General features: G+C 39.5%; 1 protein-coding gene and 1 non-coding gene across 2 annotated transcripts in view; one reads left to right on the top strand and one right to left on the bottom strand.

Annotated features, from left to right (window-relative positions):
- Window positions 1-27,229, top strand: part of LOC106928770 (neuroligin-2-like) — a 151,043-nt gene extending 123,814 nt beyond the window's left edge. The window contains exon 5 of the mRNA XM_088016049.1: window positions 27,117-27,229. Coding sequence (XP_087872175.1) covers window positions 27,117-27,229 — 113 coding nt within the window. The remainder of the gene's footprint in view (window positions 1-27,116) is intronic.
- On the bottom strand, window positions 5,776-5,848 carry trnav-aac (transfer RNA valine (anticodon AAC)). Its single transcript has one exon. It is a non-coding gene; the product is annotated as a tRNA-Val (tRNA).
- Window positions 27,230-27,564: the final 335 nt, after the last annotated feature.

Here is a 27,564-nt window from a genome sequence, read left to right as displayed (position 1 = left end):
TTCATGTATCCTTAAAAGGTCTGAAATTGATTTATCTAAGTTTTAAGGCCTTAAAATGCCATAAATTCATATTTAAAATGTAAGTAGGCCTTAAATAGACTAATCATAGATCTTAAATCTAATTGTGGCAGGACCATTCAATCTTTAGCTGGTATTTTTTTTTCTTGTAGGACGTTTTAGTCAGACAAAAGTTAATGCAGACATCTTCACTGGTTTTTGTGACTTGAGACGGTCTGTAGCTAACTGCTAATATACCATTGCTAGCTAGCTTTTCTTTGCATCTGTCATGGGTAACTGCAAATGAATCACTTGTTGGGTGGGTGATGTTCATTTTTGTCACTGGATTGCTTCTGTCCATATGAGCCACCCCCCTATAGTTGTAGTTTTTTCAGTCTTAAATTTCATTTAAACAGGAATCAAAAAGGTCTTAAAAATCTAAAATTTCACTTGGTGAAACCTGCAGATATCCTGATTAAAATTAATCACTTTTAATGCAACTTTTAGAGCAACTTTGCATTAAAAGTGTCATTATTTACCGAATGACACTTCATGAGTCATAAACATTCATAAAGACTTCTTCATGTTCATGACAGGTGTCATGTTTATCACAGTCAAATAAAGTGTTACCAAACAATCTAATCAAATTTCAGCCTTCAGACTGTAATGACCCCGTCTGTTACAAGCTTTTTTTATACCATTTCCCCCATATTTATCAATGGGCCACAGACAGATGTGAAGTGGGAACAATGGAGCTGATTTTCACAAGTGTATAATTATGAGGAAAAGTGGGGATGTTTGCCTCATAGCGCTGATATTCCAGTATTTGCTAATCCTCTCCAATACACTTTGCTTTACAAGCCTCACCTGTGAAAACACGACAGAATGTAGAGAACAAAAAAACTACGAGGCAAAAATATTCCCCAGAGCAAAACAGGATTATTTTACCTCCACTTTCCATGGATTTTAACCTGGGACACAGCTGGACGCCGATCTCTGCTAACCCTGACTGTTTCAGGCTTTTACCTCGACATTACTGCTGCATTAACCTATCAAATCTACCTGCCTCTACACCTGAGGCCAGCACAGCGAGAGAGAGAGAGAGAGAGAGTGAGTCATGTGAGATTCCTGCCGGCGATCTGAATAGTAATGCAAATCATTTGCATTTGACGAATGATGGGGTCAAGGACAGGGCTGCTTTATGTCGAGGGCATTGTTGGTCCATGCAGCTCTGATTGACGGGACAGGGGCGGATAAGGTGAAAGGACAACTGGCTGTCGCACACATAATAAAATGAGACAGCACAGGACTTCAGGAGGGGGAGCTGGACGGATCAAACAACAAACAGGGAGCCCTGGGAGAGAAGTGAGAAAAGGTAGTCACTCATCTGTGGACGTTGCTCTCCTCCACGCACACATAAGTGCCAAACATGGGCCGATTATAGTAACTGGCTGGCCCTGCAGCAGATGCTGCAAGCGGAGTGGGAGCCAGGCTACACCTGCTCTCCTCCGCCTGCTGCTCCTTTACCTCCAAAACACACGCAGCTTCTGCTTCTTCCCTCCTCACACAGCCAGATCACTTCACGGCCAGAAAATCCACTTTCTCTGCACACAGAGAAGCACAAAGGTCACGTCATGAAGCGTGAGGAACTGTTATCAAGACCACTTTAAAGCATTTCAAGGAAGTCTTTTTTGTACTACAAGGAAGATGTAGGGCACGTAAAATCAGAGAGCGGGGTCAGCGGACGCTCAGACTCATAGGATTGAGATTTTGCCACTGTCTGTAAAGTGACTAGTTACGAACCTCCAAGCTTCATGTAGTCTTCAGATGAAGATAAGAACAGAGGACAAAGAGTATCTGAGGTTTTTAAAACACGCTGGACTTTGGATTGGTTCAGACAAATGGTTTGGTAAATATTTCCTGACCTTTCAGTAGACGAGTGTGAGGTTGGAAGTTGCCAGAAGAACGGCGTTGCCTCAAGGCATTGAGTCAAAAGTTTTATAAAGAGGAGATTACAGACTGGGTCTGTTTTTAAGGACTTGTGGTCTGGTCTATTGTTTCAGTGACCTGAACGTTAAATCCGTCAGGATACCAAGACGTGTTATGTGTCCGACTCTGTGGGAACAGTTTGCTGACTGACCCAAGACTTCATGCAAAACCTACAAACCTGGATGACTAGGTGTGGACCTTGAGTGGATGGGACACCTTTTGGCTGAATTTGTTGCTAAAGCCCCAACATAATCTGGCGTACTTCACGCTGCGATGATCTGAGGCAGACTCGAGGTGGTAAGGATGATAAAGTTGAGACTCAGCTCAAAGAGGTGCAAGGATGAGCAGTGATGGGTGGAGAAGAATCAGGACCAGGCACCAAACGGGGTCTTCAGTCTTGGTAGTTTCCATTCAGATTGAGATTAAGGAATAATCATGAGAAATGTAGGCAGTAGGAGGATGCGATCAGAGTCTGAGCATTACTCCTGAGAATGCAGCAGCCTATAGTGTCTAACCTCAGATATTCACTTCTGGTCGGATGGTCAAACATTCCCTCTAGCACCAAACCATGTGGAAATCCTTTCCAGAAGAGTTGAAGCTGCTGTTTCCTCAAATGGTATTAAGCTATTATATAAGAGCCGTCATACTGAGATTGGGATGTAATTAAAGTCCATGCGTGTGCAAAAAGCAAGTGACCCTATACTGTCTGTGTCTATAAGCAGACTAAATGCTGAATAAACAGCAGCAGTTATACTAAAAGCATTAAATGACATTACAAGGAAGCCTGAGTGTTTGAAGCCAAATACAGTGACACAGATTTTGCCTTTTGTACATGAATTACCAGCTATTTTACGCTCTACCTTTCGTACATGAAGTGGATTTCCTATGAGCCTGAATTCTTTCTCTAGCCCTGCTGAACTGTTGTGAACATCTACTTTCCTCTTCCAGCTCCTCGAAGCACCTGCAGTTTTAATTGACAGCCTCACACGTCGGAGGAATTGCACTCATTTCCCTGCTAAGCACTTCGGATGTGTATGTATAGGTGTGTGTAGGGGGTCTAAGTGTTATCCACCTGCGCTCCTCCAGCTCTCCTCCCCTGACGGAGGATGAAGAGGTATGGGCATCTCATTAAGAGCTGCTGGAGCTAATTAACAAATTAATCAGCCTATGCAGAGGCACCAACCCCCGGCACCAATCAGCCGGACTCAAACGAGCCGCGCTCACTAGCCCACAGGGAAGGCAGCGCTTCTTTTCTGCAGGCCTGACACGCACATGTCTGAACTAAAACAAAGGCAGCTGATGATAATGAGCGTTTATTTGTTCCTCAAACGCCGCCGTGGTGGATGGATGCATGCGGGTGCACAGGCACAGACACGCCGAACGTAGTTAATATTTTCCTTTGCTCCGCCGCTGCAGTCTGCTCAGCTGTGGAGTGCAGCAGATGGTGCGTCTAAAGTGGTGCCACAACAAGCCTGAGCTGAGCTCCTGTGTCAGAATGAGCCCTTTTTTTTTTTTATTTTCCCCTGCATGGTGCGTTTCTGCCGTCACACTTGTTGAATGCAACACCCTCAAAGCACATGATACGATTCACAGGTCTTACAGCTACAGCATAGATACCAGTCTCTTTTAAGATCTCACATTACAAGCTTAAATTTACTGGACTAATTAAAATTCAATGCTTTCAAACTGGAGGACAACATGAAGGAATGAGGGAGAGAGAATGTCTGCTATTCCTGTGCATACAGTTGCACATTTGCCTGCATACCCCTCAAAGGCATTTTACACCCTATGATGTAGCCTCTGCTTGTTATACTTTAATGTTTGAACTTTACTTACAAGCATTTCTCTATAAAAGCAGACTTTTGAATTAGAAATGACCATGGAGGATACTTTATCCTCTGACACAAAATCAAGGAGCTGCAGATCCAATCAGCCAGGTAAAGCCTTGCAGCAAACAGCTAACTGTTTTGCAAACAACCCTTGTTTAATTATTGATTAAACCATTAACACATGCACCATGTCTTACATTTTGATAAAATCATTAATTTAGCAATTCAGTCCATTGAACGAATGGGTTGTGGTTCTCTGTGATTCTCACTGGCCTTTTTGGACCCGCCTCGTCTTTCTCGCCTCGTCTTTCTCGCCTCGTCTTGTCTGTTGCAGCATTCACATGACATTTATCTAGGCTGTGTGGCAGTGGGGAGTTTGTAAAAACATGCTAGATAATTCTCTACATGTCTTAAATAAACTCTTTTTCAGTTTGGTTGAGCTGGAGATGCAATCATACATGCAACATTACCAGATGTGAAGATATCACACTTTAATCAGTTTAGACAGAGTCTCTATATGCCTCTGCAATTAAGGACAGGCACAAGATAATGTAAAGAAAATATAAAGAAGTTTATTTAAAAAAAATACTTAATACTCCTTGTACTAACCCACAGCTACCAGTAGGTGGTGCTAATTCAAGAAGTAGGTTTTTAGCTTCCATGGGGCGTTTAAGAGCAGTGGGACTTTTTAGGCACCTGCTAACAGCAGTGCAAGTGAACCAACATCCTTTCTGCCTTTGGAGGGGACTGGCAAACGAAAAGTTTAGGATTTTTTTTACTTCAGCTTCTGCCTAAAACATGTTGACGTGCTCATGGCCAATGCACTTAACCTTAATTTGCCTGTCGATCTTTGTGTTGGTGTATGAATGTGTGCGAATGGCTAAATATAGCTGTAGTGAAAGCACTTTAAATGGCCAGTATGATTGGAAAATCACAGTGTAGCTTCAATCCATTTACCCTCTACAGGTTTGCATGCATAAGAAACTATGCATGATTATGTGTTGCAAACTTTAAAATTCATTTGCAATGATTTTTATCATCTCTGTGGATTTCACTCTGTACAAAACAAAATTCTGGCATGCTATAAAACAGGGGTGTCAAACTCAATTTCACTGAGGGCCACTTCAGCATATTGGCCCCCCTCAACGGGCCACATTGACGGTACAAATCAGGAGAGCATCCCTGCTAAAACACTCCCAGACAAAAGGTTGACTTCCCTCATTCAGTTCTGTAGAGGCTTATGAGTCAATGGCAAACAAATAATAAAAACAAGTCACATGGGCAGACATTGTAGACTTTACGCAAAGATTTAGTCTCAGAGGCAACTGAAATCAATTAATTAAAAAAATCCTTTCTGAATATCATCTCATGGTCTCTGAACTAAATGTGTCTTTCTGACCGGGAGCTGACAGCGTGTTGAAGAGTTATGGACCAGATGCTTTGGAGCGTCTGGTTAGGAAGTGCATTACAAACCTTTGGTTGAAATGGCGTGTTAAATTCAAGTCTCCATTCCAGGCCAGAGAAAACTAAAGAGAATGCAACGTTGTGTTAATCCATTTGAGGAGCCGGTAGTTTATCTTGAGGAAATAAATGATGATGCAAAAGTTAATTAGACTGTAACATGCGCAGTCCGCTGCTCAAGCACTGCGAGTAACTCATCCAGCAGATTTAACAAATGGTGCACCCTTGTTGACCTTTAGTAAACACCTGTGATGAATAGAACATGCAAAATCTGTTTCTGTCTGGTTTTGAACCAGAGACCTTTAGCATGTAAAGCAAACATGATAACCACTACACTACAGAAACTGAACTTCTCTGCTTTGTTTCAGTTTGAGGTTCCAAAGTTGATGATGTGAGATACAATGCATGAAAATTTCAACTGAGGCTTGCACTCAGAGTACAGACCATGACACCACAGAACCTTGTTGACCTTTAGTAAATGAATAAAACAGACTAAATCTGTTTCTGTCTGGTTTCGAACCAGAGACCTTTTGCGTGTTAAGCAAGCGTGATAACCACTACACTACAGAAACTCATGCTCTTTGCAGTGTTCCTGGTAGATGATCCACATTTTGTTAGAGACTAATGTCAACCATTAGCATGGAACAATGTCAAATACTTACGCCACAGATCCTCTCAGAGAGCACAGTAACTTGGTGAACAAACTAGCAGACTTATACTTGTGCCTAATTTCACATTACAGTCAATAAACTAAGCCTGGGATCAAAAAATATATAGAAAATGTCATTAGCAGAGACAAATGGTTCTACAGAGACTTGGCTAAATTGCTATAAAATAAAATCAACACATTAAAAAATATCTCTGAAATACAATCAACAAAAATAATATCAACACTTCAAAATACAAAATCTCTGGAAAATAAAATATTATGTATGTTGTTTTTGAAAAACATTGGAATATAAGCACTTTTATCAAATCTTCATTGTGGTAAGATCATGTAAGTTCTTCTTAAATCCATGGAAACTCAACAGTTTGTAAGGTAGGTGAGTTAGCTCAGCAGGTTAGAGCACCGTGCTGGCAATGCTGAGGTTGTTGGTTCAAACCCCATACTGGTCACTTCATGTCTAAGGTCTTTCAGACAATCAACACCTCAAAATAAATAAGGGTTCAAAAATAAAATCAATACTTCAAAATTAAAAAATGGTTCAAAAATAAAATCAACACTTTACAATTAAAAAATGGTTCAAAAATAAAATCAATTCTTCAAAATTAAAAATGGTTCAAAAATAAAATCAACCAGTAACATTTTATGCGGTTTAACTAAACCGCATAAAATGCGGCTAAATAGCCGATGTTAATATGATTGTAATTTCACGGATGAAAATAGTACATGACCAATTTTTTTTTATTTTGTCAGTCAAGATAACGGATAACAAAAAAAGTCTAGCGCGACCTGCCGCCCTGACACCAACTCACACATCTTCATTCACAGTCTTACTTGTAAATCGATTTTTCTTTTCTTGGACGTTTTGATGTTAGCTTGTCGATGTCTCAGTTTTATTCGCTGGGAAAATCAATAAGCAGCTTGAGGTGACTCTGCTGCTCTCTAGTGGCGAGAAGCCGTAATGTTGGCTGGTAACAATCGGAATGCATTGTGGGAGATGTAGTTTGTAGTCAATTCGTGCTCAAAACCTATTTTACATCAATCATCAGCCTATAAAATGCTGGGGGGGGCACATAAAATGACATAGTGGGCCACATGTGGCCCGCGGGCCTTTAGTTTGACACATGTGCTATAAGAGAATGGGAAACTGCCATGTTCTGGATTATTTGAAGTGCTTAATCAATGTTTTACATTCATATCAGGGTTGAAACCATTCATCCATTATGTATAGTCTACGGTTGGTGCCTATCTCTGGCAGTTTACAGACCGATTAACCTTCTGTCATATTCGTTGGCTGTGGGAATGAGGAGAAAATCCAAACTTCAAGCAGAAAGACCCAATGTAGGCCAGGATTCAAACCCACGACCTTCTTGCTGCAAGGCAGCAGTGCTGCCAGCTGCATCACGCTGCAGGCCTATAACAGGGTTCAGCATTTTGTACGCGTAGTTTCCAGGTGTGCTAGATTACATAGTATTATTAATAAACCTTCTGTTATACTACAGTGACACACTTTGATGGCCTAAAGTGATGTTATGATTCATATTTCCATTGAATAGGAGCAATAATACCACAGTATTAAAGGTTAAACTTGATTATTGTAAGTTTCTACCAACTTTTATTTGAAAACTCACAAATTAGAAGTTAAGTTTATAGTTAAAGTTTAAGGTTACGTTTTTGTTTTTTCTAAATTGCTTCGACGTGATTGGTTTCTTGCTGTGAACAATTGAGCCTACATCTCTTTTATTCCTTTATGTGAAACGGAAAAGCCCCATTTTTAACTGGTAAATTCACTTTTCATCATTTACCAAGTTGAAATGTCTCGCTTGATGGGCTTAGGAGCGTTTCTAAAGAGAGTTATTACTCAGTGAGCAGCCATGAGAGAGAGCCAACAGACCAGGCAGAACCTGTCTCCTACTCTAATGGAGCTAATCTGGGTCCAAACCATGCTTCAATGAGTGTATATGCTCGTCTATGCCTTGGTTTACACAGAGGCAGTCTGTTATGTATTCTAGCCTGCAGCTATGAGGCTATTCACATACATTGCAGTCTTAAGCATTAGCACTACGGCACCCTGGGGTCCAACCCACAAGGAAATTGCATGATGGACGACCCAACGGCTGCCCCGTTTTTCTTCCTAGTGGAAGTTTGAAGGCCGATCTGTTCTGTGAACATCATGTATTTAAACCGAGCTTAAATGCAATATGCTGTTATACAATGTTAGCTCTTAAAACCTTTGCGTGTCTCTTGTAACCCTCCGTATGAGGTATGTCTCCAGTTTTGAGGCAAACAGTTTGTTTATGATCGCTGTTGCATAATCAAACTGATGTAATATTCATGGCAGTGATGCTTTGCATGCAAATGAAACACATACAGTACAAGCCGCGTCCCTGAAGTCCAAACAAAGCAAACCTCCAGAGTTTTAGAGGGAAAGTTAACCCTACAGTTCACGTCGATCTTTTATTTTTAGCTAAAAACGCTCAAATTCCCTGTAGGGCTCCACGCCAGTGGTCGTGAAATGAACTTTAAACCAGGTTCAGTCTTTGATTTTGTTGCACACTGGAAGCTGTTTTCTTGTTTACTGGCACCACAAAAAAAAAAAAAATTAATAAATTGCTATTCTTTTTTATTACTTGCCTTCAGGATACATGCTGCTCCTTGTAATTGTGCTCACAAAGTGTCCTTTTTATCTTATTTCTCTTCATTTGTTTCCTCCTACTCCTTATCTTCTGACCCTGTTTTTGGAACCCGAATGTTTCCTCTCCTCAATTTGCTGTATTTTAATTGGAAAGAAACAAGTTAATTTGGCTCTGGAGAAACAAAGGAAAAAAGATTACTGTAGCTGCGAAAAAGCCAACAAAAACTCTGACAAAAGGAGCAAAAGGAATAAAATATTTCTTCCTCAGCCGGTGAGCTCGGATCCAGATGACATTATTGTACAGATAAAAGTCTGGAGACCGCTCGCTGCGCTTCTGCAGGAAGTAGAATGTGATCAAAAGGAGGGGAGTTGCCGAACAAATGTAAACACGAAACGTCTGGGTGACTTTGCAGAAACGAGCTGACTCTAAGTGGGCTTTGAGCAGATGAGGGTGGTGGAAAATGTAAATTGGAATTGGCAACTGATCTTACAACTTGGCAGAGCTTTCACCCTCTCCTCCATTCTCAATATGAGTGTGTTAAATTGAGTGCAGCCCGATATGGGAATAAGATGAGGGGATTTGTTGTTTTTTTTCCTGTTTTTCTTTTCTGCCTCCTTTTTGGCTGGCTTTCAGATTTTCATCGTTGAATAAGAGCCGCAAGAATTTGTTATTGACAGCCAAATGGAGACAAAGCGTTTTATCGTCCGCGTTAGCCTCCAAACCGCCTCATCTTTTTTTTTTTTTTTACATCATGCGAATTCATGATACCTACAAAGCGAACATGACGCGAACCATTTATGTGTCATGTTTCGCACATTTTCGCTTCTTTGCACGAGGCGTGGAGGAGACAGTGTTCAGAAATGCATTAGAGGTGCCATGGTTAATGCATGACACGAATACAGCTGACTCCGAGGAGCTCCTCCGGTATTATTCATATAGTGTGCGAACCCAGCGTGTGTGCATGAATTCACAAGCGTTCCAAGAGAAAATCTCGACTCCAAAAACGGGTTTTGCAGCAGGGGAGCTGCGAGTCGTCCCTTCGTACCTCAGAGGAAACTCCGAGAGTGTCGCCTCCGCAGCTAAGACAATGATCGTGTGTCCTCTCCGTCGTTTACAGGGACTCGCGAGTCAAAAATACCAATTCGCAAACTTAAACAACTTTTCCTTGTGGGTGATTTTCTGGTTGAGATGATGTGCACTGGAGGATGATATTACAGTCTATTCTCCTTTTCCTCTTCAGAGATCTCTGCAGCTTATGCCTGAAGTTCCAGGCTTTAGTCAGACTCACCCCTTAAAGCCTGGCGCCTGCCAGCTTGACCTTTGTTTTTGTTCTGCTTGAAAATGTCTCACCTCTGTTGGCACACCTGTGTGAAGTTTAAAAAGTCCATTTTTGCTGGAGCATAATCAGGAACTGCATTTTTTGCTCCATCTTATTCTTAGAGCCATTTGCAGAAATAAATGAACCCAAATGTTTATGAAGCGGACTTTCAGAAAGATTAATCTGTCTGTGAGTCTTTTAGCTAATTCATTTATGAAATTAACTTTTTCTGTTTTGCTGTAAATGATTTGAAAACTCTGTGCTGCTGCCAGTCTTTGACAGGATTCTCTCCTAGAAAAGATTTTTAATCTCAACGTTAAAATAAGTAATAATAATAGAAAAGTCCCAACTTTACTTTCAGCACATTTATTCATTGGGTTCAAATATTTGTTTTGTGCTCTTGTTGTTAAGACTTTGCACATCATCCTCTTTGGGTGATACCCTTAGATCTGAGTCTTTCCTTCTTCTGTCACCTCTTCAGCCCAGCTTTGGGGTTTTCTATTGGCTTTAGGTCTGAAAACTGACCACAGAGGAAAGTTGATCCATTTCTATGTTAATTCAGGTTATGATCTTGCTGAAAGCCCCAAGTGAGAACCAATTTTTAGTTTTCTAGGAGAGGCAGTAGGTCCTCCACCATCTTTACGATTGTCGTAAACATTAATCCTCTGTTTCTTGCGAGATCTTCAACTCCAGGCAACCTTTAGATGTGTCTGTTTCTACACCCCTGAATCAAATAGTCGGGTCATTAACGGGACTCTGGAGATGTTTACTGCGCACTAAGGAGGTCATTCAACCATTTCCACTGGTTTCAGGATGTTAAGTCCACCACAAAACACTTTTCTTTTCCAGCAGCCATTTTACAGTGATACAGCAGTAAAACCAGCTGACCAAATATGCTGGAACTCCGCCGTGGGTTGCTTGGTGACGGCACACTCGCCAAATGTGACTTTTATTTGGGAGGTTTTTGAAACAGCAATAAATATTAACTTACTGCTTAAAAACTGCTGGGTGTTTCTTTAAGCGCTTGGGTTGTTTGTAGAAACAAAATGTAAAATTCACTAATTTCAAATTAGTTAATTAACAAATTTAAGATCTTAGTCACGTTGTTTGAACTCTATGTGTTCAAGCTTTTCATAGTTGGCCTGAAAATACTTTTTTCAGTTCTTCCTTTTTCAGCTGGGTGACATTTTCTATAGATAGTGACTAATGGTTGCTACGGCAACGTGGGGAAAATGTCCCTCTGCTCCAATTTGTGTCGCATCATGTTTATACCCGCGAGAAACAGAACGTTGTGGTAACTAGGAGTTAATAGAGACTAGAGAAGTTACATTATTTTACATTGTTTCATATAATCTGTTAATAAATAAATAAGTATTCCCAAACATGTTTTCTTTATTGGCTAGAGATGAAATGTGCTAAAATTAAAACATGAATCTTTTTTTTTGGCACATGTTTACCATCTGGAGGACTCTCTGCTCTCTCTACCTGTCGCTGTAAATCAGCGTTCCTCTTACATTTATTTCCCTCTTAAGTGTGCAGCAAGTTTAATGAATTTCACAGACAAATGTTTTGTCTGCCGAGGGAGGAAATAAATTTGGCAATTTTTATTCCTCGGTGTCTAATTACTACTTCACTCAGAACTTCTAATCAAAAAAGAAAAAAAAAACAAGTTGTAGTCATCCACCCCCTTGAATATCATATTAAATTTAATATATCCAACAAGCACGTCCTTGAATCAGCTGCCACTTTTATTTAGATTACTGAGTTCTCCTTCCCATCGTCGATGTTGATTTAAGTCCCTTCATTTGCAACGTCTTTAAAAACCCTGAATAGTTTACAGAAGCAGAGTTTGGCGGCGTCACGGTTGGTCGTTGTTACTGGAAACGGTTTAATAAATCCCTGAAAGCGAGTTTTGTCCATCAGGGACAGCTTCGAGTCCTCTTATGAGAATGAGTGGTCATTTTTTTTAAATGTTTTAAAACAAACCAACATGCTCAGTTCCCAGAGGTGCATATTTGATGTAACTCGGTGTGATGTGTGAATCTGGTTGCAGTCAGGTCACTCTGCTCTGCAGGCCATTCAGGCTTTTCTTTTCTCGCTCTCAGTGCAGCCATCGATCTCTCTACTTGCCAAAATATATGAGAAGCTCAGTCAAGAGTTTCTGTCTCTCTTTGGGACGTTCCGGGTCACGCAGGTCAGACTTTGGGTGAATAGATTTACTGGAAAACCATTCAAACCTTGTTGTTTATCTGCCTCGGTGTTTTATTTGCATGCAAATATACTCGGCTTTAAGGAAATCCACCTTTAACTCTCTCTTGTAATAGCAGATGCATATTAATCACCTGGTTGTAACAACAGGTGCTTTGAGTATTGCATCATAGAGGGTAAACAGAGCGCTAGCTTCTCAATAACATATTTTTTATCCACATGTTTTGTGTTTTTACCTTCTGACTCTGACAAGATGGATTCTGTTTATTCACATTTGATTTAGCACAGGAATTTGGTGGTGTAAATATCTTCATACACCTGCAATAAGACAAAACTAATTTAGAAGAAACTTTTCGTCAAAACTGTAGCTTGTTTTAAGTCAATGCTTCCTTAATATTATTGAATAAGGACTTGCTCCAATCAGATTGTTTCACTTATTTATTAATAAGAAGGAAAACATAAGCTTGTATTTCTTGCTGAAAAGTTATTTGCAAAGTTACTTTTTTATTTCAAGTGTAATAAGATATTTGCATTAAAAGCTGCACCAAACTACTTGGTGAGATTTTGTGTTTTTGCAGTGTAGGAGCTTGTTTAAGGTCAATAATTTATGAATATCGATCAAAAGAAAAAGGTACTTGTTCCACTGGCAGATTTTTCTCCAATAAGTGGAAAAGTTTTTATTTATATTCAATAATTATTGACTTAAAACAAGGCCATTTATCTTGCTCAAAAGTTACTTGTAAGTTAGTTTAATCTTCTTATGACTGGAAACTGGACGTAAAGTCCTAATATTTTGTGTTTTTTCAGTGTCTAACCTGCTAAATAAATGAATCCACCCAGCCGGTTCTTCTTATCTTTCTCCACCTTCTTCCTGCGCTCCCTCTCTTCCCGTCCTCTGCATCGTGCCGTGTTTGGGTCAGGTGGGTTCAGCCCTTCAAGCTGAACAGTCAGCTCCTGTTTTGACAGCTTGTCTGTGTGAATACACCTTCCTCTCTTCGCCGTATCCTCCCTCCACTTTGCCGCGGCCTTTCCTCCAGCTGTGGTCCACCTCCGTGACTTCCTCCTCTTCCTCCTCCACCCCGTTCTTCGGTCCGGCCGTTGTCAGCTCCTCTTCCTCCCGCTGTAACCCTGTGTTGGCCCTCCATCCATCACGGGTTCCTCCTGTCTTCTCTCATTGCCATGCGTATGTCTCAGGACCTAAAAGCTGTCCCTCTGTCTGTGTCTCTAACGGTTCATCTGTCTCTTTCTTTCTTCCCTCGTGCCATGCAGCCCATCACTATCACCCTTCCTCTGTCCCCCATCCATCTCTACCACTCTCCTCTTTTTTTTACTCCATCTCTCTCTGTTTTTTCTACATATTTCCCAAATGAAAAGATCCATTCATAGCCTGGGAATCATTCATCTTCATTTTCTTGCGTTCCATGCAGTCCGGCTGTTCATTAATCTTTGGCTCTCGTCTTGTCTTTTTCTCTTTTGTCTATCATCTATCTGTCTCTGCATCCAGCTCCCACATAATTTTGAAACTCGTTCTCAGATTAATTCCTTCCGATCCGAAATGTTTTCCCCACTAAATTCACCTATGCATGTTCATTTGGACTAATGCAGTCTAGAAGCTCCTACCAGCTGGCATTAGCATAATGCTAGCATTAGCCCACATGCAATTAAACCCAATAATGAGGTTGGTTTTATATTGGAAAGTGATTGTTGATCTTCATTCAGTTCAGTCTGCAGTATAGCCAAAGAACATTTTCCCTATTGAGGCTTTCTAATTGATTTTTAAATGCAGTAAGATGCAGAGTTCTTAATTAAATGACCTTAAACGTCACAGAGGTTTGGACTCAAATCATGTGACTTAGAACTGAGTGAGTCGCTAATTTATTGACTTTGGACTTTAAACTTACTAAAGTTTGTATAAAACTAGACATAATCAAATGCCTCTGGAAAATACTTAATTGCAACCCTGGATACAGACGTGCTGCCAATATTGACTTATGTATGGAACGCCAGAGGTGCCATAAATGTGTTGCCATTTTGTTGAGTGTTGGATCCATCGCAATTTTTTTCTAAAACACAGAGCAACCGAAATGTCTTCCCTGGGGAATGGAAGAAAAAATATATATATGTAAATATCTGATTCAGTTGTTCCTTATCCTCTTCAAATGACTTGTTTAAGACCTAAAATTAAACGTTTGGAGTCATGTTTGCCCACTGTCCGTCTCAGCAAAGTTATTTGGAGCCACAAAAGCAACAATACCTTCAAGAATTTTTTTTTTTTACAATATCTTTTATAGATTTGTTTTAGTCATTATTTTTAAACTGAAGAAAAAATATTTAACTTGTTCAAAAATCATCAAACTTTTCCAAAAAAAAGGGCATGAATACATTTTCTATAATTGAACCTTCAAATGTTTCATAATTTCATAAAGACAAACAAAAAAATATATATATATATATATTTTGCAGCCTAGAGAAAATGACCACAAAAACAGTCAGTTCATAAAATACATTTGAGAATCTGCTAAGGCGAGCATTTATTTATTTACTACCTTTACATTTTCTTTTTCAAAATTGCAAAGTTCTTGATAAATTTGATCCCGGTTAAGAGCCACTTTGAGATCAGCATGTCTTGGATTTGAAGACTTTCATGCCTTTTCTTGAGCTTTGTTTCTAAACTCGTGTGGAAAGACGTGAGACTTAGACGAGAACCTGCTCAAACATCGGCTTTCTGGGGGGCTTTTGTTATGCAGTCTGTTCTGATTGTATCTTGTTTAATTGTCCCCAGTTTAACATTTCTAAATATTCTACTAAAGAACCAAAGCAAAATGTGTTGTTATCCAGTTTTAAAGAAGTTCTGAGAAGCATTTTGCAACCCAACATGACAGAGGCTTTACACAAGCAGCAGCAGCAGCAGGGAGCGTCGTCTACTTCATAAGCAGAGATGATGATGAAAATGTTCACTGCAGAACTGTAACAGAGGAAGAAAGAAAAAGCGAAACACATCTGGAGTCCTTGTTAAGAGCGAGCTTGTTGCAATGACTCTGTAACACATCACGCTGCTGATCGCTGCTCCGGTTTTTATTTGACATAATGCTTCTATTATCCTTCCATTTCCTGGGCTCAAAAAAGCAGATACTGTAAAATAACGTCTGCATTCATCCTGAAATAGTTATTTCTCTATTTTTGACACCTTCTGTCGTTGTTACTAAGGTAACCGCTTCATTTTGGTGATGCTAGCTGTTAGGCACAGTCAGGGAAGTTTGAAGTTGTTCTGCTCTGCACTGACTCACATTAGCGGTTAGTGAGGTCGGTGTTGAGGTTTGCAGAGTCGTATCCCATTAGCAGCCATTTAGGAGCAGCTTTCTCTTCCTGTTACCGTGACTGACGGCGCAGCTGGGCAGCAGAGTCAGGACGACGGGCCAGAGCACATTTTACACCTCGTACGAAGCCGTAAAACAAACACACACCCACAGCAACGCCGTGTCAGGCAAAATTAATCTGAGACGTTTGTGTCAGAAAAGAAGGTTTGAAGACTGAAAATAATGAAAGTGGAAAGTGGAAGTTTTAAGTTATGGCAAAAGAAGCCAGTTTGTTGGTGACTTGTGTGCATTTACATTAAAGAATCGGTTCTGTATTCAAATACTAATAATTTCAACTGATGGAGATCTCAGTTTCTGCCAATTGTCCCTGTGAACAAACAGTAAGAGCTGCTTCTGCTGCTCATCTCTCTGTTTCTTCTACTTATTTTCCAAATGAAAAGATCCATTCATGGCCTGGGAATCATTCTCCTTCATTTTCCTGCTTTACATCCAGTTTGTCTCTCTAAAGTCTTACAGTCACCAAAAATCTTCTCCTTTTTTTTTACAGGAAATTTTACAGGAGTCATCCAGTTACTGTTGATAGTTTTAGATATTTCAGCAAACATACATACTAATAAATGCAGAAACTACAGAAGAAACCGTGCCAGAAACACTATGACTGAATGCATTTACACTGCAAAACACAAAATCTTACCAAGTGTTTTTAATCTTCTTTCAACTGAAATAAGACATAAATAACTTTTCAGCAAGAGATATGAGCTTGTTTCATATCTCTTGTAAGTGAAACAATCAGTGGAACAAGACATTTTGCCACATTGTAACTTATAATATGGATAACAAGGCCCATATTATTGGAACCAATTTATAATATTGTTCCAATATTAGGAGATATAAATTTTATTAAGAAATTATTGACTTAAAGTTCATATTTATGTCTGAAAAGTTGCTTGTAAGTTAGTTTTGTCTTATTTCAGGTATTGTAAGATGTTTACACCAGAAACTAGACCAAGCAATTTGCAGTGTAGCTTCTGTACCTGAAGTTAATAAAAAGGTTTTAGCTGTTTGGTGTTTTTACAGATGGTTTTGTCTAACAACCATTAAGGAAAACACCAAATGATCCCCCAGATAAAGTCTCGTGGTTACTGACAGCCAACACTATCAGGCAGGAACATTCACATTGAAACTCCCTCCGGATCGATACCAAGCAAAGGAGCGTTTGAATCTGGCAGAGTGTATCTTTTATCTGCTGTTTCTGGGTCATGTCTCTGGTCTCCGGGTCGTGATGTAGTGGCTGCCAGACTGAGCGCTCTTGTGAATCCACCTCACTGCAGTCGGGATTAAAAGACTCGCATTGTTTTATGTGACTGTGGTGCTCGGTTTTTCTGGGGGGTTGTTTTGTATTCCTGAAGCTAAAATGGAGCGAGTGTCGTATTAAATACATGTGGTTTTCTTTATATGGTTTCTAATGTTCTGGTGCTATTTTACACATTTTGATTGGTAGGATATTGATCTGTAAATGTATTTGTTGGACATTAACACAAATTGTTACCAAGTATTTGTGGTCCAGTTTCTAGTACAAATATATTTGCACACTTGATACGACAAAACTAACTCACAAGTAACTTTTCAGCAAAATATAGGAGAAAGATATGGGAGCTTGTTTAAGTCAGTAATTCTTGATTATTGCTAAAAACTACTAGTTCCACTGGGAGATTATTTCATTTATATTATGGAAAAAATGTCTTGTTGTAAGTGAACTAGAACTTTTTAATCACATGTTGAAGAATTATTTACTGAAAACAGGCCCTTATATCTTGCTGAAATGTTACATGTAAGTTGGTTTTGTCTTCTTTTACACCAGAAACTAGACTGAAATATTTAGTAATATTTTGTGTTTTTGCAGTCAAATGTCCTTTTACAGGTTCTGAATAGATGAGTGGCATCTATAGCTGCATTTCCATTACAAACGTGTACAAAACTTTGTCGATATTCTGCTAATGAAGAAAAAACACAATTTCAAAATTGTGCTGTTTCCATTATATAAGACACACAATTAAAATCGCAAGCGGATAAGTTTGTTCATACGATAAGTCGTTAAAAACATCCTCCTCCTACCACTTCCTGTCGTCTTCTTTGTTGTTTTCAGCAGAAGTAACATCAGGTTGTTGATGCAAAAACATGTTTCCATTGCATTTTTGTGAGCTACTCTAATTTCGACACAGCTGAAAAACCGTGAGTTGTTTCTAAATTGTCATGTTTCCATTAAGCAGATTTATCTCCAAATTACAATTTAATCTATTTTTATGGTCAAAACTCGGCTCATAATCACTGAGCGATTACCAGCTAAACGGAGATTTCAAACCGAGTGTAGAGTTGCAGATAAACTGAGTTTCGAATAAAGATTTTCACAAAAACACAGAAGATGTGAACGATTTGGAGCACTCTCGAGAAACTCTATAAGTTTGAGTAGCTCGGTGGTCCTTGAGCAGCTCAAGACATTAGGAGTCCACAGTAATGTGGCAAAGAGAGACGGTGTGGCAATACAAAGAGAGGAGAGTGTTGGAGTAAGTTATCAGTGAGAGTGATTGCAGAGGGAATGAGCATTGATGAGGGGCGGCACTGAGAGCAGGGGAGCTGAAAAAACAAGAAAGTGCGTGCAAAGGATCTGAGCTGACACCACTCGAAAAGACAGATCAACCAAGTGAAAGAGACACCAATCAACACCTCTTGATTGCCGCAGGTGTCCCAAGGGGTGAGAGCAATCTATAGGGAGGCGAAAAGGAAAGACGGGAAGCAGGAAAAGAAAGATAACTGCTCCGACACTCGTCAAAGAACAGAGAGGAGTGTCACATCCTCTGTCAGCTCATCGACTGCCGGCCGCTCGGGGGAGTGGGCCGGGACGGCGCCAGGGTCTGATGTTTAGCTTTGTTCACTTCCTGACAGTGAATGCATGTTGTGATGTTCATCATGCAAGAATCAATCTGTCCCACTATCAATCATTTAGCTGTGTAGTCATTAGCTAAGCTAAATATAGCTCAAAATATGAAGCAAAGAGACAGAAGAATCAGATCGTGGGTCATTAGAGGGAATTGTTTTCTAACCTCTTTTTCTGGTAAATCAGCCAATATTTTCCTTTTTTTTTACAAATCCAGAACATCATTTCATCACATTCATCAACTCATCACATTTTCAATCACAAACGTAATTCTGAAGCCGGCATTTAACAAAACCTACTGGCTCAGGTACAAATACTTCATCATCGGAGCCAAGGTCATCGTGGATGAAGACAGGATGACCTTGGCTCACACTAATGTCTGCTGCATGACCACGAAGAAATTATGTGGAGGTTTTAACCGCTGGCATGTTCTGGAGAACACAGATAAGGCTCAGAAAGGGAGAAACTAAGGTCGAATGAATGACGGCCTTAAAGACAGGATGAGAAAATGACAGGGATGTTTGAAGAACAAAGGCAGAGAAATCAGCAGATAGGATTACTGAAACAAGAACATTTTAACAGAACGGGAAACAAATGCTGGATAAAAGAACAGACCTTACAGCAATAACTGAAATCTACCAAAGGAATAAAACAGAGAATGATTTTATTTTTTCCTTCACAACTCGATTAAAGTTTTGTTTTATCTGAGGTTTGATCTAAATTAATATCCAGTAGTAAAAAAAATAGACATTTTAGGCATTAGTGTGGTTTTAAGAAGTGGAATTTTCTTAGTTTTAAATAAATATCTTTATTCAGACAGAAACTAGAAGAAGATAAATGGTGAAGAAACCAACCAGTTATAATAAAACCAGTTATATGGATATGAAAAAGATATATATGTGCATATATGTGTAATTTCTCAAAAAAGTATTAAGACAAAAATAACCATGGAAAATGTTTCCAATGTTGCCGTGGTAAAAATTGGTCTTTTATGGTCAAAATGTTTATTAAGTAGACTATTGAATCAAATATTTAATCCCCAAATGTTTGATATGAGAAAAACAAGCAAACAAGTAGATTAATATTTTTTGTGACTCAGTTTCTGTTAAATCTACCATCATGGCAAAAACAAAATGTTTTGTAAAATATCTCTACTTTGCAAGAACAATAAAGATCACAAACACAGAAAAAGTTATGCTAGTTTACTACAGGATCCAAAAATCTGTGAAGTTCTTCAGTCAGAATATGAAACAAATCCAGAAATACTTTAAAACTTTACAAACAGACCCATCAGAATTAAATCATTGTTAGAAACTACAACTTTTATCAAGATACAAATTACCATATTTATTATAATTACATGGTTGAATGGCTTCATTTAGTGTTTCAGATTTCTTGTTGTGGTTCTTTCCATCCTGGTTGAGACTGGATCTGTCACCATAACAAGTTTTGCTGGACGATAAATTGTCCCAGAAGTTATCGCGATAAATGATAATATCGTTGTTTCGAGACCATTTTCCAGTAATATAATGGTAACGGCATAATGATGCAAACATGTTTTCAGAGATCAATAAACTTTAAATTATAATGAACCAAAAGGCATTTTAAATATCCACAATAAACAAATGAAATTAGTTTTGTAAACAAAATTATCCTTTTAAAAAAAAAAGATTAAGTTGAAACCAAAACACCAGATGAAGAATTTTATCAACCAGTTTTTGGTAGAAAATGAGACAAAGTATAAATGATCCAAATGGAAACGATTGAGCTCGTTTTAACTCATCATCTGATAAATTGATTTGTTGCAACAGTGACCCAGTAGGACCAGTTTCTGCAGCTTCACAGAGAAGTGAAAGCTTCCTTTGCTGAGGAGGCACACTGGGTCAGAAAATCAAACTTCACGAACCACACAGGCGCAATGAGGGACACGTTTGTACGCTCGGTCTGAGACGAAGTCAAATCCCATCATCCTGCAACCGCCATGAAATTATAAAGGCTGAAAGAGCAGGTTAGGGAGCTGTTTCAGTAAATATGCGTGCTGTCGCATGACCGCCTTGAGCGGCTGCCGTGAAGCGCACGCATGCAATGCAGTCACCTCTTTCGTTCATGTAGAAATAAAGTCAGGAGCTTTAATAGAAGAGAAATAAAGTCGCAGAATTTGATGAAGTCTGTTGTGTTTGTAAAAAAAGGCAGCCAGGTGCTTCTGAATCAACGTCCATTTATCCGTTTTAAGAGTTGGTGCACTCGAGAGCGAAGATTGACCCAATTACGTACCTGCTGATTACCTCGTCTTGGAGGCGAGCGCTCAGACACCATCCCTGTCACGGCGCCTGTGAGGGAGAAACATTCCCATCTCTGGTTCCTCGCTCAGCCTTTGATTTCCAGTCACAACAGCCGGGCTGCGAAGGCAGCTTCTGCTGATCGCGACATGAAGGAAATCAGCGTCCTGTAGCCTCTGTCTGCTGCTGTGTTTGTTTGCTGCCGTTGCCATCCTTCCATCCCCGGCGCTGCCTCTTCTCAAGGTCGATGGCAAACGGTGGAGATTTCGTCAGCTGATAGTGTTCTGCTTTACCTTTATTGAGAAGAAAGGAATCAAGGAGAAGTGCCTCTTTTCTCGTTGTTTCTCGGCGATGGCATTCATTATAAATAACGATGCAGAAAACTGAGCGATCCGCTTTTAAACCTGAATGAAGTTTTGTCCTCGAAAAGAAGCTTGTTTATGAGTTTCTGAGGGAAAACTGAGCAACTTTCAGATGAGAATAGGACAAAAAGGTTCTCTATGCCTACTGAACACCTTTTCAGTGGCGATGATTAAACATTTCTTGTTTTAACATGTTTTGCACTCAGAGCTCTCTGGTGATAAATCACCTAAAAACAAACAAAGAAAACTGAAACTATGGCACTCGGGTGCTCCATTTACTGAAAATTACCTAAAAACTGACTTAATGTTCTTCTTTTATGTTCAATCGCTACCATAAACAAACATTTTAGTACAACAGAATTATTTTGTTAGTTTATGAGGCTCCAGTCTCAGCTGTTATTTATCTTAGAGACACATTTCTTTCTGACATGTTTATAATTGTGGTTCAGATTCATGTCTGGACCAGTTGAGAGAATAATGGATAATAATCAAGTTAGCAGATATTTACTAACAGCACACCATGGAATATTAAATTAAATTATGTCAAATCATGGGCTGTGAAAGCGAAATGAAATGAAGAGCGTATGTTTTATTGTACGCCATAAAAGAGCTTCATCATCTCTAAATTAATAAAGCATCCATTGATTCCTCAGTTTCCCTTTACTGACCATCTGATCATTACTTTTATCGCATATTTTAGCCTGTAAATTCATCAAAAACATTACGTTCTTTGATGCTTTTTATTTAGTGTTGAGTGAAAACTAAAAGGTTAGAGGTACAAATGGAGATCATCTTGTTAGTTCTTAATTTTCTGTTCTACATAAATAACCACCTTCTTCTAAATGGATGCTACATGACTGAGTTTGTATTTATTGCAGTCATGATACCCCATCACACTGTTTCTACGTCACATCAAAACTTGTTTCTACAAATCAGTAATGCTCCTGCACAGCTATGCACCTTTGAAATATTTAGTTAGATCAAATTTGAAACATGAAACTAGATGAATCCCAATTTGGAAAAGCGGAAGCTGTCCCATATTCATGTAAGTTAATCTCATGCTACGCTATGCAGACGCTCGGTCTGCACTCATCAAGATTCCCTCAATTCAGCAAGCAGGATGCTTGAAGTGGCTCCAACGGCAGGGAAGTCTGAACTATTTTCTGTTTACTTCACCGTTCAGTCGATTGTTAATTATGGAAGAAGATAAAAAAGATCCAAATGATTCCAGTACTGTTGGTTCTGTGTCACTAGCGCACAGTAAATCATTAAACATAAATAACAAGAAACACACATGCTTACATGCAAACCAAGACATATTATGAGAAATGCTCTTTGTTTTGTCATGTTTAGACTGTGATAAAATGAGTGTTTAGACATGTTAACATGTAAGGAACGACAAGAACGAGCAGCTTTGGAAATAAAAGCTTCAACTAGCCGGTTAGCCCTAAACTAGAACTGATTATCTGTTCATTTGCATCAAACTCTCTGCTTGATTACATGAATTTGAGGTGATTCGGCCTCACAGCCTCGTCCATATTACTCGTTTCGAATCTTGACATTTTAACACAATGTGTCTTCAGAGGAATGGGGTCACACTCTCCGGTTCGAATATATTAGGAATATTTATTTCATGACCTTTTCCGCCGGTGGATCCAGGGAAGAATGGGTCTCACCATGGCAACAGCTAATGGCTTGTAATAAACTCCAATCCCCCCGTTTTCAGTATCAGTCCCTGCGTACGGATCACAGGTCTGCTAATGACTCTGACAGACGAAGCAGAGCCCCGTTCGGCTCTAAACTGAACCAACAGTTTACATTGTTACATTATTAATGTGTTCAGTGTCGTTTCTCAGAGAGGAATTTGTTCATTTGCTTTCATTTTCCGTGAAACTTTCCCTTTTAATACGGGAAGTTGGCGCCCGACCTCCTTCCTCGTTGTCTGAGAGACCTTCAAACCGGCAAGCAGAGGACACTGATTTCATTAGCCATTCAGTGTGCATGTTTGTGTGCATGTGTGTGTAAATGTTAATGACATGAGGAATAGAGGGATGGCTAAATGAAAGCCGTGTAAAATGTCAGACATGTGTGTGTGCGTGTGTTTTCAATCTTTATTATTGCTCTTTTTCTCTCCCGCTCTCTCTCCGTCTTGCTCGCTGTCTGTCGCTCATGCTCTCGCTTCACAATTATAACCTCCATTAATTATGAATCAGGCCCCGGATGAACGGCGGCGTCGATCCGGCCGGGCGGCGTATAGACCCGGTGAATTCCTGAGCCGCCGCCGCCGCCGCCTGCAGAAGCAGCACTTCTTAATTTTCCATTTATTAATCCGGGTTGCCACCAGTAAGGACTGGGAGAGAGGAGGAGCTGGAGGGACCCGGAGCGCGTTGCAGGGAGCTATAATTATCCCACATTATTAGTAATGATAATAAAATCGCTCAGAGAGGAGTTTGTTTGGCCCTTGTCCTCAGCGAACAGTTCATTGCAGAAAATTCAGTGATGAATTAATAAAGTCTTTCCAGCGCCTGGCTGGCTGACTGGCAGGTGGCATGAACTTCCTCTCACTTCCACTCTCCTCATTTTGGTCCCGATTTTTCTGCCTCTCCATGTAAACTCAGTGCGAAAGCAGCAAGATGGCACCGGAAATGCTGAAAAGGTTCAGAGTTTTTTTTTCCTCCTGAATTTATTAAAGCTACTTATTAAGAACTGACTTACTGAAAAATTCACATATTTACATCTGGTTGATGTTTCACACATCGTATAACTTGTGATCACATATTTATGTTGAAACATGTGAAAACATAGGAATAATTTGTATCATTAAATGAGCCACGTCCACATGTATACCTGTGATTTTCACATGTAAAATTTGTAGGATTTTTCTGTAAAGGTTGAGAAAATGACATGGGGGAATAAATTTTTTTTAGATTATATTGTTTTCTTGGTATTTTTGTAATATTTTAAAATATATTGTATTGGGGTTGTTATTTATTGGGGTTGTTATTTATTCATTTATCATGAATTTTTTATGATAAGAAATTTGATTTATTGTTGTTTCGATAAATTTTAGGTAATATTAACCAACCAGACATTACTGGAAATGTTATTTTTACTATTTTCACTACTTTGTTCCACAAGAGCATCAATAAATGTAAGTAAATTTGAAATTATGATTAAATACAGTTAAAGTGAATTTAAATCATTTCTTCCAGTCGGTGGCGTCCGTTTCAAATGGAAATGTTTTTCTAAAGCAGTATTTGCTGCACCCTGCCATGCAGTTACCTAAGAAAGACATAACAATTAGCTTTCATCATCATTTTTTACCATTATCACAGTGTTACCACAAAATACTGTGATAAAATTCAGTGTCAACGTTTCTAGGTAAAATTAAAATCTCTGAACAGGAAAATGATTGGGATGAATCTACCAAATCACTGCACAAATCTCTCAAATATCAGACTTAACAGAAAGGTGTGTAAGATTTTGACTTTTCAGAGCCGAATAATAACAATTTTCGCTAAAGTTGGCGAAAGATGGAAGTCCTACAAGTTCAAATGATCTGATTTATGAGGTTTCTGTCTTCATTTCTACAGGTTTGGTCAAGAGCTGTTGCTTTGCAGCAAGAACCCAGCCAGCATGCCTAGGTGGGCCCCATGTGGGGAAAAGGAGGGCAGACCATATGGGTCCCATATGGGTTTGTCCGCAGGTTCCACGATGGCCCCAAATGGGTTTGCCCATGTAGGGTCCATGTAGGGCCAGAGCCCACATGGGCTCTGGCCCTACATGGACAAACCCATGTGGGCCACCACCATATAGGGCCCATGTAGGGCCCATGTAGGGCCCTACATGGGCCCTACATGGGCCCTATATGGTGGTGGCCCACATGGGTTTGTCCATTTAGGGCCCATGTGGGTTGTGGCCCTACATGGGCAAACCCATGTGGGGCCATCGTGGAACCCGCGGACAAACCCATATGGGACCCATATATCAGCCCTCCTTTCCCCCACATGGGGCCCACCTAGGCATGCTGGCTGGGTTCTTGCTGCAAGGCAACAGCTCTTGACCAAACCTGTAGAAATGAAGACAGAAACCTCATAAATCAGATCATTTGAACTTGTAGGACTTCCATCTTTCGCCAACTTTAGCGAAAATTGTTATTATTCGGCTCTGAAAAGTCAAAATCTTACACAATAAAGTTAAACAAGCTAGAGATTAATTATTCCTGCAGTCCCGAGAGTGGCAGTGCAACCTGTAATGACTTGGAGGATGAGCCGTGCGCTCGGCATCCACAGAAGTGTTTCCTGAATGGTCTCTCTAATCTTCGGTGATTGCAAGGTTGCCAGTGTTTTCAGCGCCGGCCCGTCTCGTTCTGAGCTCCTGGTTCTTTGTGAACTTGATGAAACCTCTCCTAATGAGACGTTGCTGCGCTCCCACTTCTAAACTCAATAACTCAGGAAGCCTTTTTCCCTCTCGTGGCAGGTCCTCTCATTAGCCCACATTCTCCTGATTTAACTCGGCTTGTTCCCGCGTCTTGTCTCCTGGTCTCTGTCTCCGTCTCACTCACTTCCTCGGGCCGTTCGTGTTTTTCTGCATTTTTGTCATTTAGGCACCTAAGAGCCCTCTCACTTCCCGCAGGCCTGTTCGGGCAGATCTGGAGATAGGAGGACTTGGACAAATTGAGCCGATGAAAGCAATTAGCACATCAAGAAGCTCGTGTCTCTTTAGTTATCTGGCTAATGCTCCATCTCACCCTAAACAAAAGATCATTTATCGTATTGAGGGATACGTGAGAGCATTTGTGACACTCCGGCTGTGTTTTATTCTCCTATTTTCCCGTCTTAGTAGAGGTAGAAGAGGTAAATCTTTTCATCCAGACACATTATGGAAATAATCAGACATCTAGAGCCAGTTGTGAGGTGGGATTATATCGATAAAGCAAAGCTGGACCAATACAGATGCTGGAGCGGGGTGATAAAAGAGGCTGTTTGGGTTTCCACGGCGCCCTCAAAATGTCTGCCGTCAGATGCTTTGATCTTTCTCTGATCTGTTCAGGTTTTTGTAGATTGCTGTGCATCAACACAGATGTAAACAGATGTTTTAGCATAAATAATTTAACCTGCTTTGGCATCTCACCTTGTTGTTACCTGCGTTGCCATTGGAAACGGTGGTCACGTCTTCAACTAGTAAATAAACGCTTATCACATCATCATTTGATTTCAACCATGAGAAATGCTTGCAAACAGGTTCAAGAAGAATTTATAAAGCTACATTAGGAAGTATTTATAGATTTATTTGAAAACACTGATTGTGAACGCAGCTTTAAATATTGCAGTGAACAATTTATTACTTTAAAATTAACACAAGTGGGTAAAATACATAAAAATTTACTATTTTAACATATTTTTACTCATGTAAAGATATAAAGTAGACATCCAAGAACTTATTCAAGTAAGAGTAAAAAAGTATTTGTTTTTTTTTTTACTGAAGTACTGAGTAAATAATCCAATGATCATAATTTAATATTTAAAAATTGCGTCATCAGATGGACCAAAATATAACGTTGAGTGGAAATTTTGGTATTGTAAAGACGGAAATTACAATAATTCATATAAGTAACAAAAAAAACTAACAAAATCAGGCAAACATTTTATTTCCTAATCAGTTTCTTTCAATAGAAAATTTAAGAAACTTTTACAAAACCTGAAGCTGTGTGTCTGTTTCTGATGAAGTTTTGGTTAAAACATGTTTGTTCTTCAATCAGTGGGTAGAAAATCCAGATATTTTACTCAAGTAAGCGTAGAAATACGTCATAGTAAAAGTAAAAAGTACAGCGTAGTAAAAATACTCCTAAAAGTAATTTTCTTCCAAACAAGTTACTGAAGTAAATGTAACTAGTTACTACCCAACTCTGAAAATTAATATTAAAACAAACAGCAGGAGATTTTTTCCCCCCTATCTGGATTTTTCCCCATGAAACTCCAGAAGTTTTGGTCAGAACATTTTAAAGAGACACTTCTAATAAGCGCTAGCTAAAGAAAGATTTCATGTTTTCTGTGCCAGTTTCAGTAATTCAGCCGTCGGCATGAAGAGATCTGGTGTTAAGTGAGTGTTTCTCCCCCAGATGGCTGCATGCAAGTCAACATTGTAGCTTTGGAGAGCAGACGGATCCTCAGACGGGCCGACATGATCCGTTCAAAGACGGGTTCAGACCACCAGCACCAACCAACACTGTAGCAGGAAACCTGAATGTCGCTGCAGTTTGATGTGTGCAGTAAATTCAGTTTTTATTTATTTGTATAGCACATTTCAGCAACAAGCCAATTTAAAGTACTTTGTATGATTAAAGTGCTAGACAAATAAGAAACATTGCATTGCAGTGGAATAATAAAGGGAAGTGATGAAAACTTGGAATAGACACTAAATGAATTATGTTCCAGTTAATATTAATCAAAGGCAACTCTTGTTTTTTTTTCTGTGGTTGCCTTTCAAAGTTGTCAGTCGGTTTTTCTTCTGTTACATTTTTTCCACATTCCCTAAGATATTCTTTTTCATAATACATGCAAAATAAG

This window comes from Poecilia mexicana, unplaced genomic scaffold (assembly GCF_051168715.1).
Source record: "Poecilia mexicana isolate PSO_F unplaced genomic scaffold, ASM5116871v1 scaffold_18, whole genome shotgun sequence".
Taxonomy (NCBI): domain Eukaryota; kingdom Metazoa; phylum Chordata; class Actinopteri; order Cyprinodontiformes; family Poeciliidae; genus Poecilia; species Poecilia mexicana.
The sequence above is the reverse complement of the archived record's forward strand: the minus strand, read 5'-3'. Positions and strand labels throughout refer to the sequence as shown.